The sequence below is a fragment of the Rattus rattus genome, chromosome 2, assembly GCF_011064425.1.
Source record: "Rattus rattus isolate New Zealand chromosome 2, Rrattus_CSIRO_v1, whole genome shotgun sequence".
Taxonomy (NCBI): domain Eukaryota; kingdom Metazoa; phylum Chordata; class Mammalia; order Rodentia; family Muridae; genus Rattus; species Rattus rattus.
The window spans coordinates 149,076,487-149,095,500 of NC_046155.1; the positions used below are offsets into that span (position 1 = coordinate 149,076,487).

General features: G+C 40.3%; 1 protein-coding gene and 1 pseudogene across 1 annotated transcript in view; both read right to left on the minus strand.

The window, feature by feature from the left end:
* The window catches only part of Ano5 (anoctamin 5), a 53,421-nt gene extending 39,851 nt beyond the window's left edge, over window positions 1-13,570 (minus strand). Inside the window, exons 1-5 of the mRNA XM_032895124.1 lie at window positions 13,565-13,570; window positions 11,926-11,994; window positions 11,407-11,691; window positions 5,345-5,458; window positions 2,430-2,542 (exon numbers count right to left, since the gene is read on the minus strand). Coding sequence (XP_032751015.1) covers window positions 2,430-2,542; window positions 5,345-5,458; window positions 11,407-11,691; window positions 11,926-11,994; window positions 13,565-13,570 — 587 coding nt within the window. The remainder of the gene's footprint in view (window positions 1-2,429; window positions 2,543-5,344; window positions 5,459-11,406; window positions 11,692-11,925; window positions 11,995-13,564) is intronic.
* Window positions 13,571-14,031: 461 nt separating this feature from the next.
* LOC116893292 lies at window positions 14,032-15,203 on the minus strand (annotated as a pseudogene).
* Between the last annotated feature and the right edge of the window lie 3,811 nt (window positions 15,204-19,014).

Here is a 19,014-nt window from a genome sequence, read left to right on the forward strand (position 1 = left end):
TGATCACAGTAATACCCAATTCCTGGTACCAACTTCTGTCTTAAGATTTTATTGCTGTTGAAGAAGCACCATGACCAAGGCAATTCCTATAAAGCCAAATATTTCATTGGTGCTGGCATATAGTTTCAAAGATTTATTCTATCATCTTCTTTGTGGGAAGCATGACAGAATGCAGGCAGACATGGTGCTGGGGGAACTAAGGGTTTTACATCTTGATCTGAAGGCAGCCAGGAGAAAAAAGTACTTTTCAGGCAGCCAGGATGAGGCTTTCCTCTGTACTGGGTGGATTCTGAGCATAGGAGACCTCAAAGCTCACCTACATAGTCACAAACCTACTCCAACAAGGCTATACCTTCTCCTAAATAAATCTGCTCATCCTAATAATGCCATTCCTCATGTCCATGGATTCAAACACATAAGTCTATGTGGGCCAAGCCTATTTAAACCACTACACATGCAAAGTACTTTTACTAAACTTTGAACTTGATGAATAAAGTACAGGCTAACAATTAAACCTTCGTGCATATGCAAACTCTATACTAAGTGAGTGTCCTAATACTAGGTTGCACAATGCCCCTCATCTTGCTTTTTATCTGTTTGTTATCATTGTTGTTCTTTGAGAATTTCATACATGTAAATGTGCATTCTCATTATTACCATCCTTTTCTCTATTCTTCATCTCAACTTTACCTCCACCCTAGTTTCCTTCCCATATTCATCGATTCATTTTTTGTTCTGTTTGGTTTTCTGAGACATTCATTAGCCCAATTTCTAATTATGCACACACACACACACACACACACACATACACACACACACACACACATACACACACACACACACACACACACACACGAGTGAAATACTCATGGAGGCCAGAAGGAGGCATTAGACATCCTCAGCTGAAGTTAGAGGTGGTCATTTGCTGAACTCCACTCAGATGTGAGTGATCGAAACCAAACCTGTGTTCTCAAAACCAAACTTGTGTCCTCAAACAAAATAGCAGTTGTTCTTAACTGCTGACCCAGTTTCTGAGTTATTTTGGCATAAGATCTCACATAGTTTCTATATGAATATGTGACTTATTTATACGATACCACTTCTTAGATGCCTCATTGTTCCGAATCTTTATATTACCATCTAAGTTGCTTTGAATATTCAAATGATGATGTCTCCAGGGACAGATAATTCATTTTTCCTGGATAAATACTTGTGGGCAGAACTGCTAGGTTATTCAAAAAGAAGGCATTTGACTTCATAAGAAACAACGATATATTCCCACCAAGGGAGTTTGGGATTTGAAATGGCTTTCTGCTTGGCTAAAAGATGGCTTCTTGTATGGCTCTTGATTTTGCATTGGTTAGTAGAAGTGTGGTGCCACCTCAATGACATTGTGTTTCTATTTCCCTGTGGATAACTATGAATAGGTTCCTCATGGGCTGCTGTCATCCGTAAGCATAACTCTCTGGTGAAGTACTTGTTATACACGTTTGTCAATTTCTTCATTACCACATGAGTCCCTCCTATACTCGAGATAAATGTCTTTCATTGATATGGTTATTGTACATAGTTTTTGCTGTGCCATACTATGTCTTTAATAAAATGCACTCCTTATCTTGTGTGCTCTGTCTGATCTGAGAATTCCACTCTGACACCTGTTCTCTTATCTATCTAAATTTATATTTGTTGCACCAGAAACAGTCCAGATACACATCTTGAACATGATCATCCACTTGTGCCAGCTTCTTTTCCTACATAGGCTTCTCAGCTGAAAATCAAGTCATTGTTATCCATGAGTCTACTTATAAGTTCCCTATTTTATGATAATACTCATTTGGAAACAATTTCAAATACACAAAAATGTTATAAGATAATTTTAAAACATCTACATAGATCCTTCATGTCTGTTATTTAGTGCACATTGATTGTATGTGTGTTTTAAAAATATTAAGATTGTAGAACCAAGAACTTTACAGATCTCTTGAAATCAACACACCAATATATTCACATGTCAGTTTCTCTTGTACTCTAACTTCTACTCTGGAAGTAAAACAAAATTAGTATAGGTACTAAAACTAAAATGTAATCACATTGAATTTTCAAAGGAAAAGAAAGCATCATTTCCAGGTTCACAATGACCTACATAGCATTTTAGCATCATGACCAAGTGTATGCCTCTTGTATGAGACAAGAATTAGGCTGTTCCAGCCTATCTAAGTGCTAGGTTCTGACACTTGATGGCTATGCTTCAACCTTCCTCTCCTAGATGATGGCAACAACTATCTGCTTCCAAATGAACAAATAACAGTAAAGAAAGAGGCTGAGAAATATAGTGAGCAACAAGGGCAGTGAACATAGTAGCCTGCTGGAAATCTGTGAAAAAAGACCATATGATTGGTTTTAAGGGTCACAGTGCTGAATGAACTTACCGAATCAAATCAAAAGGTTGCTCCTTGTAAAAGTAGGAAAATCGAGCCCAGTTCTTGCAAAGGACGTACCTTTCATTGATTCGAGAAGTTTTTGATGGCCTCCAATACTGGCCCTGCTCACGGTCAAAGAGAGTAAGAAGAGAAACAGACGCCAATGATTAAGAGGGAAGAGGAGTGCTCTGGACAGGTGGTCAATGGGCAAAGCTCATACCATCATTTACTGATAGACTTCTGATTCATTTTCTACTTAAAAACCATTTACTACAGTTATCAAAACCGCAGTCACAGTGATTTATTAAGTTGGTCTAGAAAGCAAAGAGTCACTTACACAAGTAACTATTTAACCTATTAAAAATCATGTGAACATGAAAACTTCTAAGGCAGTGAGGAGTGAGTACTCAGCTTCTCGTTCAGTGCAAGTGAAAATTATGGTGAGTTATGACATTTTATATCATGCTAACTCAAGCTTTTTGTTGTTCTGTAGGCAACATGACTGTCGTTTGAGAAATAAAACTTAAAGACAGTGTCCTCAGGGTAGCACTTGGGTTGGGCTTAAAACACTAGTTTAAAAAAACACATAAAAGAAAATTCATCACTTTAAAATGTTCATTCAAAACAGATATCAAAGATGGTGAGGGCCCACTGCCTCTAAAGACAACTTGGTGCCACTCATTCCCAATGAATTACGAAGACTGTGCTGAGAGTCTGGATGTACAGATGAAAATACCCTAGGACTAGGGTAGGAGGCTACCCTACAGGTAAATATATGATCAAAGATCCTCAGTCTTCAAAAGATCACTTTACAGAAGACAAAAAAAATCACCTCTGTAATGAAAGATTGGATGGGAATGCCTAGCAAAATGTGTACTAACCTAACCAGATCCTTCTTTGCTATCAGCTCACTAATCAGTGCCTTGAATCTGTAATCCTCACACAGTTCTTCATCCACAGGATGAAGACTGTGGACAGCTTGGGGTGGAGGTATTAAAGAATATCCTTCTCTACCCTTTCATTAAAGGATCACGTGCCAGTTGAAAGGGGGAAGTTCTTATATGAAATTGGTACTGTGACCTATAAGAAACAGGTCACCGTCATTCTTGCAGGACCATCTTAAAGTCATAGTTCACAGTACTGATTGGTTCGTTGCAGTTTAAGCCATGTGAGGTTTGGCTACAGGCTTTTAAAAATCACTCCTAATTCAAGAGATGGAAAAGGCTGGGGACTCAGATGGGAGGAGAGATAGGAAGGATCTCAGAGGACTTTGGGGAGAGGAAGCCAGAATCAGAATATAGTGTATAAAAACCTATTTTCAATAAAATAAAAATAGATAAAACATCACTTCAGCAGTATAACTGTCAAACCATCAGCACTCAAAAATAGAGAAAAGGGCTTCCCATTTGTTCCAATGGAAACATTTGTTTCTTCTCTGCACTGAGAGATGCATTTCTTGCATAAAACAAATCATATAAGTCTTTTACATCTAGGACAGAGTGCTATTGAAACAGGAGCAATGTGATCCAAATGATGGTCTCAATGCAGTGAATAGACATCTCCAATCCTATGATTGCTACCACTAAGCTGCAGGGAAGTGGAACGCACTTAACCACTGAAATGCAAGTGTTTCTCCAGAAAGCCCCAGGTAGCCAAGCTGTTTTCAGGTTTGACTAACTGGACTCAACTGGACTCAACATCCAGTCACTTCTCTGAGAAACAAATAGGGCTCCATATTTCTGTACTGTAAGTTATCAATCCCCCTCCAAAAAAAAATCTTTGGAGTTTTGGTTGTTGGTAGAAATACTTTTAATGACTGACATCCTCAGCACCCATTGTGCCTTGTTTCTAGGGAATCCGTGACCTCTGAGCTTGGATTCATTGTTGTGGGAAAGCAATACCCTGCAAAATGCTTTCCATGTGTCCTCCATTTGGTGGATAAATGAGTGCATTTATTCTTTAAAAAATTCACAATCAACAAGAAAAGACATGATAAAATTTCCGAGTAATATGCCACCCTGTTTTTAAAATTGACCCTAAACAAAATATAATGTGCAAATATAATTAACTGTTAAACAGATTTCATTTGAAATGTTGGTGTGGCTTTCTGTCCTGGGCTGGGCGGCTCACCCACCCCAGCAGGTCCCCATTGCTCAGCCATGTTGCTGCCTTGGACACAAGCACAGGTTGAAAACTATGAGAAAGAAGCTCGTGAGCTGAATGATTCCAAGCTGAAAATGTAGTGACCAGGCTTCCCTGTATCCAATCTTAGGATTAGTGAAGCTGAAGTAGGTGAAGTCTATTTTACAGATCAAGAATGGGGGCCATGTGTGAATATCCTTGAATGGCCTTGTAATAATTGACTGTGCTGAAGATGATTTTCTAATTCTTTTATCACTGTAATTGTATCCTGTCTACTCCCACCCCTTCTCTGTTCCAGGCTGTCCTGGAATCAGATCTACCTGGCTATGACATGTTGGGGGCTTTAAAGGTGCAAACAAAAAGGGACGTTCATGCTAGATCATTAAAATATGTTTTTATCTGTCTTGTGTACTAGGACAAGTTCTTTGCTGGTAACCAGTCATGTGATAGCAGGCAAGGTGTTCTAACCTGTACATTGCTTCCTATGAGCAATTAATTTCCCATAATCTTAAATACAGGCTTTTTCCTGTGTCAGTTACATAAAAGAAAACAGAAAAGAAAAAGAAAAAGGATAAAAGAAAGAAATGAAGAGTCCTTGAGTGTACCTTAGCCTTGCAATTCTCAGGCTGGAAGGGAATCTGGAAATTTTCCCATTGCAAAGGAGAATTAAGTAATTCACAAGAAAATGGAAAGAAAGTGGATAATTATTCCACCCCCCCAGGGAGGCAATCTCTGACTGTGAGAGGAAATGGGCCCTGCATTATGAGGTCTCTGATACTCACATCATGGAGCGGGTAGGCAGATAAATAAGTGTTCGTGTTCAGCAGTCTTTCGATCCCAATCTTTTTCTTCCCCTCTTCTTCTCCAAAAGGGCATCGTGACAGAATATAGTAAACCTGAGGGGTAAGTATACATGGACTTCAGTACATTAACTCTATGAGGTAGGAATGCAGTGACAGGATACGGTAAATAGGCATGGACCTCTGTGCATCAACTCTGTGAGGCAAGAATGCAGGGAATCAGCACAGCAGACCTATAAGCTAAGGGTAAAGCGACCTCAGCACCTCGTGGAATTTCATACTTTTCCACACTACGAAAACCAAAAGAGAACAGCATCTACTCTGAATGGATGTGGGTTCTGACTACTGGAGAATGCTTGTATTTTGGGACTGCAAGAAGATATAGGTTGAAGACTCATATAGAATTGGCAGGTATTTTTCATCTGTAGATTCTGACTATACCCCCATTGCCTTACTGGAGGCCACGGTTGGATAAATTATCATTTATTTTTCTTCTTTTTGTCTCAGAGTTCTTTGAGAATCTTGTATGCCATGACTCTTTACTAGAACAAGCATTTCAAGTACCATTACTAACCGTTCATTTAGAGAAATGGGGGACCAAACTGATATGTGGCAAGGCTACTATTGATATGTCTTCAGCCAATCACTCTGGTGATATATATACCTTTGGTCTCACATTAACTTGCTACATTTATTAACTTAAGTTGGTTGTGTATCTTCTCCTGCTTTCTAGTCACCTCTACCCACTTCCTCTTTGGTGTTCCCTGTGATTGTACTTTTAATCAATCTATTCTGCTCTGCCCTCCAGCAGCTTTTCCGAATGTCTACTTTTCCGGCTTGCTAAATTTGGTCCTCCAGACATTGTGTTAGACACACTGCCCAGCCATCTTCTTCTGTATTTCATCTCTCGAAGACTCACTGCCTATGGTGGAGATTGTCTTTTGTCCTCGTCCACTCTGGCCATCTGTCTTAAGGGCACTTAGTATTCAGCCCTGCTAACATAACTTGATGATTATGAATCAATGATAAAAAAACGTGTTTCATGTGATCTGAATTATTACCTTAGGAAACAGTCACCAAGGTAAGAACTCTGCCTTGGGCACTAACAAAGTAGAAAATCTAATCTAACATATATTGAGATATGCAGTAGAGTGGTAGCAAGTTATACATTATATTGTCACAGAAACCGGGACTTGGCTATGAATGACATTATTCAGAAAGATTATTGTGGGGGGCAGGCAGCCAGGACAATGTCATGTGAACCTAGACAGATCTGCACCTGTTGGGAAGGCAGCGAGGACTGTTTCCTGGTAGGGAGAGGAAAGGAATGTCCAGGGGGTTTCTGTGCAATGAGGAGCTGCCACGCACGATTCTATTCACTAGGGATCAGAGTAGCCTATGGTCAGATTCCTGTGGGGGGGGTGGAGAAACACAATCAGGTGTGTAGAATTAGCCATCAAGGTCGTTCTGACAGGTGATACAGCTTTGCTAACCATTCGTGAGGCAAACCAGGAATGTGTACGGAGCATGCTGGCCTGTTCCTATAAAGTCATGACAAAGTGAGAAACATGAACATCAGCTCACAGGTCCAAAAGAACTGAACTTTCTCCCATGCCATAAAGGAACCCATTATCATACTTTTCTTTTCTGAAGACATTCTTTAAGAAAAGGCGCGCTTACACATTTCTTCTCCTTTGAGAGGAACAGAAGTCTAAACAAAAACCCAGGTGAGCCTCTTGTAACTGTTGGATGCTCTCATCAATGTGTCCCCTTATCCAGATCTACTGGGCATCAAGCTGCAGCTCCTACGTGAAGAGCTGCTTCTTCTCCCATGTGGGGAAGGTGTACAGGGGACACCTTCTTCCCGTAACCCTCAAGACGCCATCTTCACAGGCTTCAAGCTCTTCTGCAGCAGCTTCCCCCTGCTCTGGGTTCGTAGACTGAGGGAAGGGTCTATCTCTGTGTTAGGTTTGATCTTCTATACACGAAATGTTCAGCAACAAAGCTGACAGGACAGCTTAATGGATGTATGTCAACTACAATACACTTCCAACTTTCCGAAAGAATCATGAGAGTTTGACTGACTGGCACAGGTGGCTTAGTTTCTAGCCATTCGCAGCATTTCACATACCTTTTTTCTTTTACTAGGATATTTTTAATTTACATTTCAAATGTTATTTCCTTTCCCTGTTTCCTGGCCATTAGTCTCCTATCCCACCTCCCTCCCCTTCTTCTATAAGGGCACTCCCCCCCCCCAACCACACACCCTTCCCACCCTGTCATTCCCCTGCATGGGTGGGGAGTGTCCAGCTTTGGCAGGACCAAGGGTTTCTCCTCCCATTGGTGCCAAAGAAGGCCATCCTCTGCTACATATGCAGCTGGAGCCATGGGTCAGTCCATGTGTACTCTTTGGGTAGTGGTTTAGTCCCTGGGAACTCTGGTTGGTTGGTATTGTTGTTCTTATGGGGTTGCAAGCCCCTTTTGTTCCTTCAATCCTTTCTCTCATTCCACCAAAGGGGACCCCATTCTCAGGTCAATGGTTTGCTGCTAGCATTTGCCTCTGTATTTGACATGCTCTGGCTGAGCCTCTCAGGAGACGGCTATATCAAGCTTCCGTCAGCATGCATTTCTTGACTTCATCAATATTATCTAGTTTTGGGGACTGTATATAAAAAATGGCCATTTTGCCCAAAGTAATCTACAGATTCAATGCAATCCCCATCAAAATTCCAACTCAGTTCATCATAGAGTTAGAAAGAGCAATTTGCAAATTCGTTTGGAATAACAAAAACAAAAACAAAAAAACAGGATAGCAAAACCTATCCTCAACCATAAAAGAACTTCTGGGGGAATCACCATACCTGACCTCAAGAAGTATTACAGAGCAATAGTGATAAAAACTGTATGATACTGGCATAGAGACAGGTAGGTAGATCAGTGGAATAGAGTTGAAGACCAAAAAGTGAAACCACACACCTATGATCACTTAATCTTTGACAAAGGAGCTAAAACCATCCAGTGGAAAAAAGATAGCATTTTCAACAAATGGTGCTGGTTCAACTGGAGGTCAGCATGTCGATCCATTCTTACTGCCCTGTACAAAGCTTAAGTCCAAGTGGATAACTTTCTTATAAGGCTTTCTCACTTCTGTCTTTTGATTCAAATTTGAGGGACTCTGATTGATCACACAGAGGTCACTGTGACCATTGTATGCCGGGGCCAATTCCCATGGTGTTTTGTCTCAGGGAAGAGGGGCCCTAGGGAATGCCAGAGAGATGGGGGAAATGCTAGTTAAGGGTCAAAATATATCTAATATTCTCTGCTTCTCCATCTTTTTGGTGTATGATTATTGTTATGATGTTTTATTTATTTACCTATTTATTTTTGATATAGGACCTTAACTTGATTGCTTAGGCTTGCCTGGGATTTCTTGTGTAGTCCAGGTTGGTCTAGAACTTATGACAACCTGCTGCAGCCTTTGAAGGGCTAGAATCTCAAGTTTGGAGCACTAGGGCCAGCAAGTTCACTATCTTACACAGGTCTATTTGTGATGTTTGTAAAAGATTCTAACAGTCGCATTAAAGATACATAGAGATAGAAAGGAGGTGTCTACAGCTGGAAAAATGCTATCTATAGAGCTCCTCTCTAGATAGGGTTCCAGTAATAATCAGGAAACATGGTGCCTATGAGTCAAAGTCAACTGGTGCAAACCTGTAGGTCAGCAATGGAGTTTGCCCACCACAGATGGAAAGGAAGCTGGTGCTCTCCCTTTGAGTGTGTTCTGAGAACAAGCTCTGTCTTTGTGGCAAGCCTTACAACCAAGGTGAAACAAAATTTCCTATCTGTTTCTTTCTCAGTGCAGATTCGTTAATCAAACATTCATTTTAAAACTCAGGCTGATGTATACATTTTCCACCCATAGGGATGGCTAAATGCATTTCACTCATGTTAAAAACTCTCTCCTGTTTCTTTTTTATTTTGTTTCAAAACTGTTTATTGTATAATAAAATTTAAAATAAATTCAAGCATTAAGATGTTCAAATATCAAAAACATAAGTAAAAATAAATTTCATTCAACATTCTTTCTGGATAATATCTCCATAGTCAAACTGTCAACATTGATTGTGTATTTTTTTTCTCCATCTTTATTAACTTGGGCATTTCTTATTTACATTTCAATTGTTATTCCATTTCCTAGTTTCCAGGCCAACATCCCCCTAGCCCCTCCCTATCCTCCCCCCATTACCGCTCTTCCCCCAACAATCACGTTTACTGGGGGTTCAGTCTTGGCAAGACCAAGGGCTTCCCCTTCCACTGGTGCTCTTACTAGGCTATTCATTGCTACCTACGCAGTTGGAGCCCAGGGTCAGTCCATGGGTCTTTGGGTAGTGGCTTAGTCCCTGGAAGCTCTGGTTGGTTGGCATTGTTGTTCATATGGGGTCTCAAGCCCCTTCAAGCTCTTTCAGTCCTTTCTCTGATTCCTTCAACAGAGGTCCCATTCTCAGTTCAGTGGTTTTCTGCTGGCATTCACCTATGTATTTAGTGTGTGTATACATATATGTCATGCAGAAATTCTAGATTGGACATTATATATATATATATATATATATATATATATATATATATGTATCACATGTTTGCATGTATAAGTTCATGCTGTGAAGTTTGGAGTGAGTGGTGTTTGGGAAGTTGCTTCAAAGTGTGTGCTCTGTTATTTTCGCCATTAAGTTCATACCCAGTTTAAAATGTTCTGGATCAGACTGGAAGGAAGGGACTCCTTCTACATCCATCTTCTAAATAGTGAGCATGGTGCTTTTTATACCTTAGAAAACACACTGGCAAGGTTTACGATGTGACAAAGAAGCAATGGATGAGAAGCAGTGACCTCCCTACGCTGATCAGCATCCTGGTCTATCTTAAGGGTCACTGCTTTTTGGAAGGTGGGATGAAGGCCAAATCCAGGGCTTTGTATGTGATAGGCTGGCACTCTGCTGATGGGCAGCATCCTCATTTCTTGTCAGCACAGAAGAGTAGCAAGATCTCTGCTTCCAGAGAAGTTGTGTGATTTAGGAAACAGCAGCATTACAGCTTGGAAACAGGCCTGATGTAGCAGTGGGTCTCTTATTCCCCAAAAGGTGTCTGATATACTGGTATTTATCATTTAATCTCGGTGGGAAGGCAAAACATTTTTTTCATATTTTTGTGCCAAAATTATAGAACCTACATTTTGTTCACTCTTTCTGTGAATTTAGATAAAAAAATTGGTTTAAGAACCACAAAGTAGATAATTCATCTCTTCTACTTACAAAGGGATAATGTGTGGAGAACATGTCTGGAGTGGTTGGAAACCAGATGGTGAAATTAGTAAAAACAAACACACGGAGGCTTCAAAGTGCAAGACCAATATGGGACCAATTTTTTTTCTTCTGAAGTCAGATGACCAATAATAATGACAGCTAATTCTGATGAATTCCCCGAATTCTCTGGGTAACATAAGAAATATATGTTTTCTTCCAACCTAACACAAGGAGCTTTGTGGAGTTTTTGGTCAGCAATTTACAAATCCTAGATGGAGAAGAAATAAACTGATAGGGCTGAAGATGATATTAATAGGGAAGAAAATGTTTGAGATTCCTTGATGTCTATCTACATTTAAAGAAAATACAATATTCAAACTGAATTAAAGTGATCAATATCCTTTGACTTTAAACTTATAAAACCCAATTTTAAGATCATGAAATTTAATTACAATGGTGATATAAAACTCAAAACTTTGAGCTGTCAGTGAGAGGCTGTTTTGAGATTAGGTAATGCTTCTTGCACTACTGTTTTTACAATCGGCAACCTGTTCTTAAACAAGAAGTAGAGAGCTTAACAAGTTAAAGGTAGCTCTAACAGGCTTTCAGTCAAGCAAGGTACTATCAGATAATTATATTATGCCTAGGAAGAGCCCCAATGCTTAGCATTGAGCACGTACAAACACAAAAGACCAGAGTCATACCCACTATACATGGAGAGGGGTGCCTATGGCCTTCACTACTTACAATTCTGTTCCTTGTTGAGGATGGAAAGAAAGTGGCCTCATCTTCGATGAGGAAGAGCTCCTGACGATGTCTGCTGAACTGGGCAGTGAAATACTCAGGTTTAGGGTACTTCACGCTCAATGGGAGCTTCACAGGTCCAAGCATGTAAGACAGGGGTGAGTTCTTTGGCCGTGGGATGTCACTCAACTTAATAGGCATCTTGATTCCTAGCACTTCAGCATAAGTGACCAGGACTTCCCACGGGGCGTGGATCTTCACAAAATAGGTTCTCCCATCTTCAGAATTCTGCATAGGAAGAGACAGAGTGAAAGAAAACAAATGATCAAAGAAGACAAATCTTATAAAATCTCAAAAATGAAAAATTTTTGGCAAATCTCATGAAATTTCAAAAATGAAAATAAAATTTCAATTTATTCCATTTGTAATGCTCCAAACCCAACATCCTTCCAACCAAATACACAGGTAGGAGAAAAACCCACTTAAAATAAGATCCTTGAACAATTTATCAACTACAATTACCATTTTGTCTTCTATTTCCAACTCAAGACCTGTTTTTCTGAGATTTTGTTCAAACGTTTGTCTTCTTTCCTGCAGTGGAAACAAATGAAGAGGGTGATTCTGGTGTTCTGTGTCAGTGGAAAGTGCCAGCCTCACCCTCTGTGTTAGTTGGCAATGCAGGCCCCGCCCTTTGTGTTTGCTGGTAGCATAGTGCCAGTCCAACACTATGTTAACTGACAGGTCTGGCTAACCTTGGTGATGGATTAGTAAGGGATAGGCAGAGTGAGGATACATTGTTGTGCTTCCAGAGGGTTCTAGGACCTTCTATAGTTGTTTATAAAAGTACCCTACAAGACATCCCTACTTCAGGCCATGGACTGCTTTTGACGTATAGCATAATTGACAAAACTCTGGAAATCCAAAATACCAAGTCTCTAAAACACAGGCTCTATTTGAAGATATGTTCAGTTTTACTGAATGATTTAAAAGTATGAGAAGACCTTGTGGCCAGACAAACACACACACACACACACACACACACACACACACACACACACACACACACACACACCAAGATTAATTCTAATGCCATTACAGGCTTGAACCTCATCACAGCTTTTGCTCTTGAATAACAAGTGGGCTTTCACTTAAAGAAAGGTTAAGATTAAATACAGGTCATGACTGCAAATACTAATTACTGTAGGATTGAGACAAAACATTGATGGGCAAAACTTCTTCCAGCTGTCATTGTGACTCAAATGTGAAAACTTTCAGGAGGTGGTCTGAACTACGAATGGCTTCACTAGGCTGTTCTTAGTCACTTATGATTAATATGTACCTTGACCTTGAGGTTCTGGCAGATTTTATAATGAATCACTTTAGTATGTCTGTAGTGACATTTTTGAGAATTCTGGAATTTTGTTTTTTTCTTTTCCTCAAAAATCAGTTCACCATTAACATAAAACCGGAGAAAGGAAAAAAGTTTTGTGTTTACAAAGATAAACAATCTCTTTACCCAGAATTCAAAACCTCAAGCAACAATGGCCACAACCCCTGAGCTGACCCTTGTCATCTTTAGACAAAAAGTCTTCACTCTACTTGCCAGGAACCCTGTTTAGGGCCAATTCAAGAGGAAGGCTGAGAAATCAGGCCAATCCATTGCATGATACAAAGTTGAACAGAAGCTACACCATAGACTAAGTGCATGTATTCAACAGGCACTGGAAACAGGGTTACTTATAAACAAACAACAAACAACAAACAAACTAGCAAAAACAGGACTCATTTCAGGAACAACTTTTTTATTAATTTTCATTTTGTTTTTAAAATCAGTAAAAGAAACTGGGTTCTAGAAGCAATTTTGTGCGTTCATCTTTTGTTTGAGTGTGTTTAAATTATCACACTGCTGGCACACTTCATTTGCATGAAGTTCTGCACCATATATACTAATAATACTAGTAAAGTTATTTACCCCATCCCAGGAAGAAAAAAAAACCTACTCTGGAAGATAATTTTTACTGAATTGTAATCAAACTTCATAAAGTGGATTGTGACAAGATTTATAAATGATAAGAAAATAACATTTTAACATTTGGCCATCAACTTAAGAAAACCATTCACTATATCAATTTTTGCCACGTTTGAAGGTAATATATTCTACCTTCATATGGTCCTCAGAATTAAAGCATAATGAACAGAGGGGAGAAGAAGAAAAAGAATGCAGCTGGATGTTAAGTCATGAAGGTAGAGTATACACTGACTAGTATGCACAATTTCATAGGGCCAACAAAGTAACAGTCTATATTGCTCACTTACACAGACCAAGTGGAATTATCAATTACCATTTGCATTAAATGCACCAAATGAAGCTCCTGAATAGACACTATAAGGCGCTACCTTAAGTTTTCTAGGCTGCAACTGTGCATAATTTTAAAATGGTTTCTTACATTTATTTATTTTTTTCTTTAACCATGACAAGAAGAAGGTGTTAGAACTTGTGTATTAGTTCAATAGAATAAGTATTCCAGATTTTGGAGGGGATGAAGAGGAAGATATTCAGAACCTTTCACCGGAATTCCCTCAACTTGACCATAGTGGATTAATGATGTGTTCTGTGGATGTGATTAGTCAGACACCAGTTTGACAGATCTTTCTTTCTGCACCAAATCCCATTGAGTTGTCTGGTCCCTTTGGTGGATGAAGAACCATTAAATGTGTAGCACTGGCATCATCCAGGGAGATGTTCTTTAAGCAACTGACCAACCAATCAGGTCAAGGAGCTGCAACAGCTTTGAGGTCTTCACAGACTCACCAAATATTCCAGGTTCTGCATTTCCCAGTGCACTCAGTAAGGATCAGAGAGAATTCCACCTCATCTCTTGCCTGTAGCTCAATGCCATCCTGAACTTTACATGGAAAAAGAGCTTCTGGCTATCTCCTACTTCATAGTTAATAAAGTCAAACTGGTCTTTCACATACTCCACAGTAGCCCTATGAAGGGGTGTGATGTTATAGGCCATAGTTTGTGCACACAACTGGAACTTGACACTCTCCCCTTTCTGCAGGCAATCCCCTTTGTTGGCCATACCAACTACACCAAAAGGATGCACTTCACCTTTCATATCCCCCTCCTCCACAATCTCAGTTATTTCTTGGTACTAAATCTGTGATGCATCAACACCTCTCAGAGGACAAATGACTTCACCAGGGTAGGCGGTATGATTAGCTTCCTCAGTAATCCATTCACTGAGTGAGCTTTGTTTTAGGTTCATAGCACTGACTTTGTTGCCTTTGCCATTGGACAAGCAATGTCTCCCAGTTCCAGGTGATTAACATCATGAGAGAACTCACTATAATGGAAAAATATTTCCTTATCATGATTAACTGTTTCAAGAAATCCAAAATTATCTTTCAGAGTTGCCACAAGACCCAAGAGCCTGTTGGAGTTAGAATCATGACCTCAGTCTCACACAAGTTGCTATCTGCTGTCCATCTCTCTGTTTGTCACTAATACCAAATTCAACCTTATCTCCTATTTGAGGAGAAGTAGATCCTTCCACATCCTTGGCTTGAAAAGCAATAGTCAGTTTCACCCCACAGTCATCATAAGCAATAATACCATCTTCTGCCTCCTTGTCTTGGCCTTTATTTGGGCTTGTCATTTTAGAATTGGAAAAAATGGCTTCTGTTTCTATGGTGCCCAGGAAACGATGATCTGAATGGGAATGGAATAAAACCATGCCCTTGGGAAGTTTGTTAATCCTAATATTGTAAGAACAAGTCTTTTGTTTTAATTCCATGGATAGGGGTGTGGGGTTGCTTCAGGCTGTCCACAGCATCTATGCTTTGCCTCATGCTCTAGAAGAAGCATGGTTGTACAAGCTGCAGATAGTTTCTATAATTGTGTGACTTTTGCAATTCTGGGAACTTTTCAGAGAGTACATAAATTCAAGAGCCTTGAGAGGCAGGAGACAGGGTGGATGGTTGTTGTTTCTTGGGAAGTTTGTGGTTTGATAATAGCCATGGTCAAAGAAGAAACAAAAGAAAAGAAATTATATTCAGGAGTCTCTCTCTGTCTCTCTGTCTCTGTCTCTGCTCTCTCTCTCTCTCTCTCTCTCTCTCTCTCTCTCTCTCTCTCCTTTCTTCTCTATTATTCTTTCTCTCCTATCTAGTGATAGGTGGTGAAACTAGAGAGATAAAGGGTAGGAAATAAATAGAATCCACAAAGTAGCAAAGACTAACTGCCACATATGTCCTTTCCACATCTAGTGCTAACATAAAAGGGTCTATGATTGTGAAAACCCTTCCCCTCAGCAATCTTTACTTAACTACATTTCTACAATATAAAACATCCTACAGACCCACATCCCTGGCCCAAGAGGAAACTGTATAGGGCCTCTGGGCACAGGAAGATAGGGACAGACAAACTGCAGGAGCCCTGCAGTCCAGACTGTGTCCAGATATGAACAGACCCAGTAAAACGGCTCTCTGCACAAAAATCCCGTGGGAGGGAGAGCTAGACCTTCAGAGGGGCAGACACACCTGGGAAACCAAAGGAGACTACTCTCTGCCAACTTATCTGACTCTAGAGGAAAACTCCTAGAGCCATTTGCGGCCCCTGTGCACAGGGGCCCAGGAGAAGGAGGGACAGGACCTTCTGGTTGCTGCCTTCATGGAAAACTGAAACCTAGCCCCAAGGAGTGACTTCAGGCCCTAGACCAGAGGTAAGCCCAACCTTTCTGCTCCAAGTGACCTGCCTGGTGGACTCAGGACACACAAAGGTAAAATAACTCAGGGACTGGACATTTCTGATTTCTAGCTGGCGCCTGAACCTCTCTGACCCTGGCCCAAAGCTCCTTGCTCCCAAACACTGTGGGAGAGAGAGCAGATTACCCAGAGGAGTGAGCAATCCTGGGACTGCAGGGCAGGAGAGACTGCCACTTCTGCCCACCTTTGCCCACATCCCTGGCCCAAGAGGAAACTGTATAGGGCCTCTGAGCACCGGAAGATACAGGCAGTCAAGTTGCAGGAGCCCTGAAGTCCAGACTGCTCCTGGATCTGAACAGATCCAGTCAAAGAGCTCCCTGCACCCTAATCCTGTGTGAGGGAGAGCTAGACTTTCAGAGGGGCAGACACACCTGGGAAACCAGAAGAGACTACACTCTGCCCACATTTCTGAATCTAGAGGAAAACGCCTAGCACCATCTGGGCCCTCTAGACACAGGGACCCAGGAGAAGTAGGGGCAGGCCCTGCTGGTTCCCATCCACAGGGACAGATGAAAGCCAGTGGACAGGAATGACTACACACCTGAAAGCAGAACACTCTGCTCCCATAACTGGCTAAAAGAAAAGAGAAAAACAGGTCTACAGCACTCCTGACACACAGGCCTATAGGACGGTCAAGCCACTGTCAGAAATAGCAAAACAAGGTAACACCAGAGACAACCTGATGGTGAGAGGCAAGCACAGGACCCCAAGAAACAGAAACCAAGACTACATGGCATCATCAGAGCCCAATTCTCCCACCAAAGCAAACAATGAATATCGAAACACACCAGAAAAGCAAGATCTAGATTTAAAATCACATTTGATCATGATGATGGAGGATTTCAAGAAACACATAAAGAACTCCCTTAGAGAAATGCAGAAAAACACAATTAAACAAGTAGAAGCCTATAGAGAAGAACCACAAAAACCCCTGAAAGAATTGTAGGAAAACACAATCAAACAGGTGAAGGAATTGAAAATGGAAATAGAAACAATAAAGAAAGCACAAAGGGAGGCAACCCTGGATATAGAAAACCAAAGGAAGAGGCAAGGAGCCGTAGATACAAGCATCACCAACAGAATACAAGAGATAGAAGAGAGAATCTCAGGAGCAGAAGATTCCATAGAAATCATCTACACAACTGTCAAAGATAATGTAAAATGGAAAAAGCTACTGGTCCAAAACATACAGAAAATCTAGGACACAATGAGAAGATCAAACCTAAGGATAATAGGTATAGAAGAAAGTGAAGACTCCCAACTCAAAGGACCAGTAAATATCTTCAACAAATTCATAGAAGAAAACTTCCCTAACCTAAAGAAAGAGATGCCCATAAACATACAAGAAGCCTACAGAATTCCAAATAGATTGGACCAGAAAAGAAACTCCTCCTGTCACATAATAGTCAAAACACCAAATGCACAAAACAAAGAAAGAATATTAAAAGCACTAAGGGAAAAAAGTCAAGTAATATATAAAGGCAGACCTATCAGAATCACACCAGACTTCTCACCAGAGACTATGAAAGCCAGAAGATCCTGGACAGATGTCATACAGACCCTAAGAGAACACAAGCCCAGGTTGCTGTATCCAGCAAAACTCTCAATTAACATAGATGGAGAAACCAAGATATTCCATGACCAAACCAAATTTATACAATATCTTTCTACAAATCCAGCCCTACAAAGGATAATAAATGGTAAAGCCCAACACAAGGAGGTAAGCTACACTCTAGAAAAAGCAAGAAACTAATGGTTTTGCAACAAAACAAAGAGAAGACAAGCACACAAACATAATCTCACCTTCAAATATGAAGGTAACAAGAAGGAACAATCATTATTCCTTAATATCTCTCAACATCAATGGACTCGATTCTCCAATAAAAAAAAAAACAAACCACAGAATAACAAACTGGATACACAATGAGGACCCAGCATTTTGCTGCCTACAGGAAACACATCTCAGAGACAAAGACAGACACTACCTCAGAGTAAAAGGCTGGAAAACAACCTTCCAAGAAAATGGTCTGAAGAAGCAAGCTGGAGTAGCCATTTTATTATCGAATAAAATCGATTTTCAACCAAAAGTCACAAAAAACGATAAGGAAGGACACTTCATATTCATCAAAGGAAAAATCCACCAAGATGAACTCCCAATCCTAAATATTTATGCTCCAAATACAAGGGCACATATATACATAAAAGAAACCTTACTAAAGCTCAAAGCACACATTGCACCTCACACAATAATAGTAGGAGATTTCAACACTCCACTCTCATCAATGCACAGATCATGGAAACAGAAATTAAACAGAGACGTAGACAGACTAACAGAAGTTATGAACCAAATGGACTTAACAGATATTTATAGAACATTCTATCCTAAAACCAAAGGATATACCTTCTTCTCACCACCTCATGGAACTTTGTCCAAACTTGACTATATGATCAGGCACAAAACAGGGCTCAACAGATACAGAAAGATAGAAATAATCCCATGGGTCCTATCAGACCAACACGGGTTAAGGCTGGTCTTCAATAACAATAAGGAAAGAACACCCACATAAACATGGAAGTTGAACAATGCTCTACTCAATGATAACCTGGTCACGGAACAAATAAAGAAATTAAAGACTTCTTAGAAATTAGTGAAAATGAAGGTACAACATAGCCAAACTTACGGGACACAATGAAAGCTGTGCTAAGAGGAAAACTCATAGCTCTGAGTGCCTGCAGAAAGAAACAGGAGAGAGCATATATCAGCAACTTGACAGCACACCTAAAAGCTCTAGAACAAAAAGAAGTAAATATACCCAGGAGGAGTAGAAGGCAGGAAACAATCAA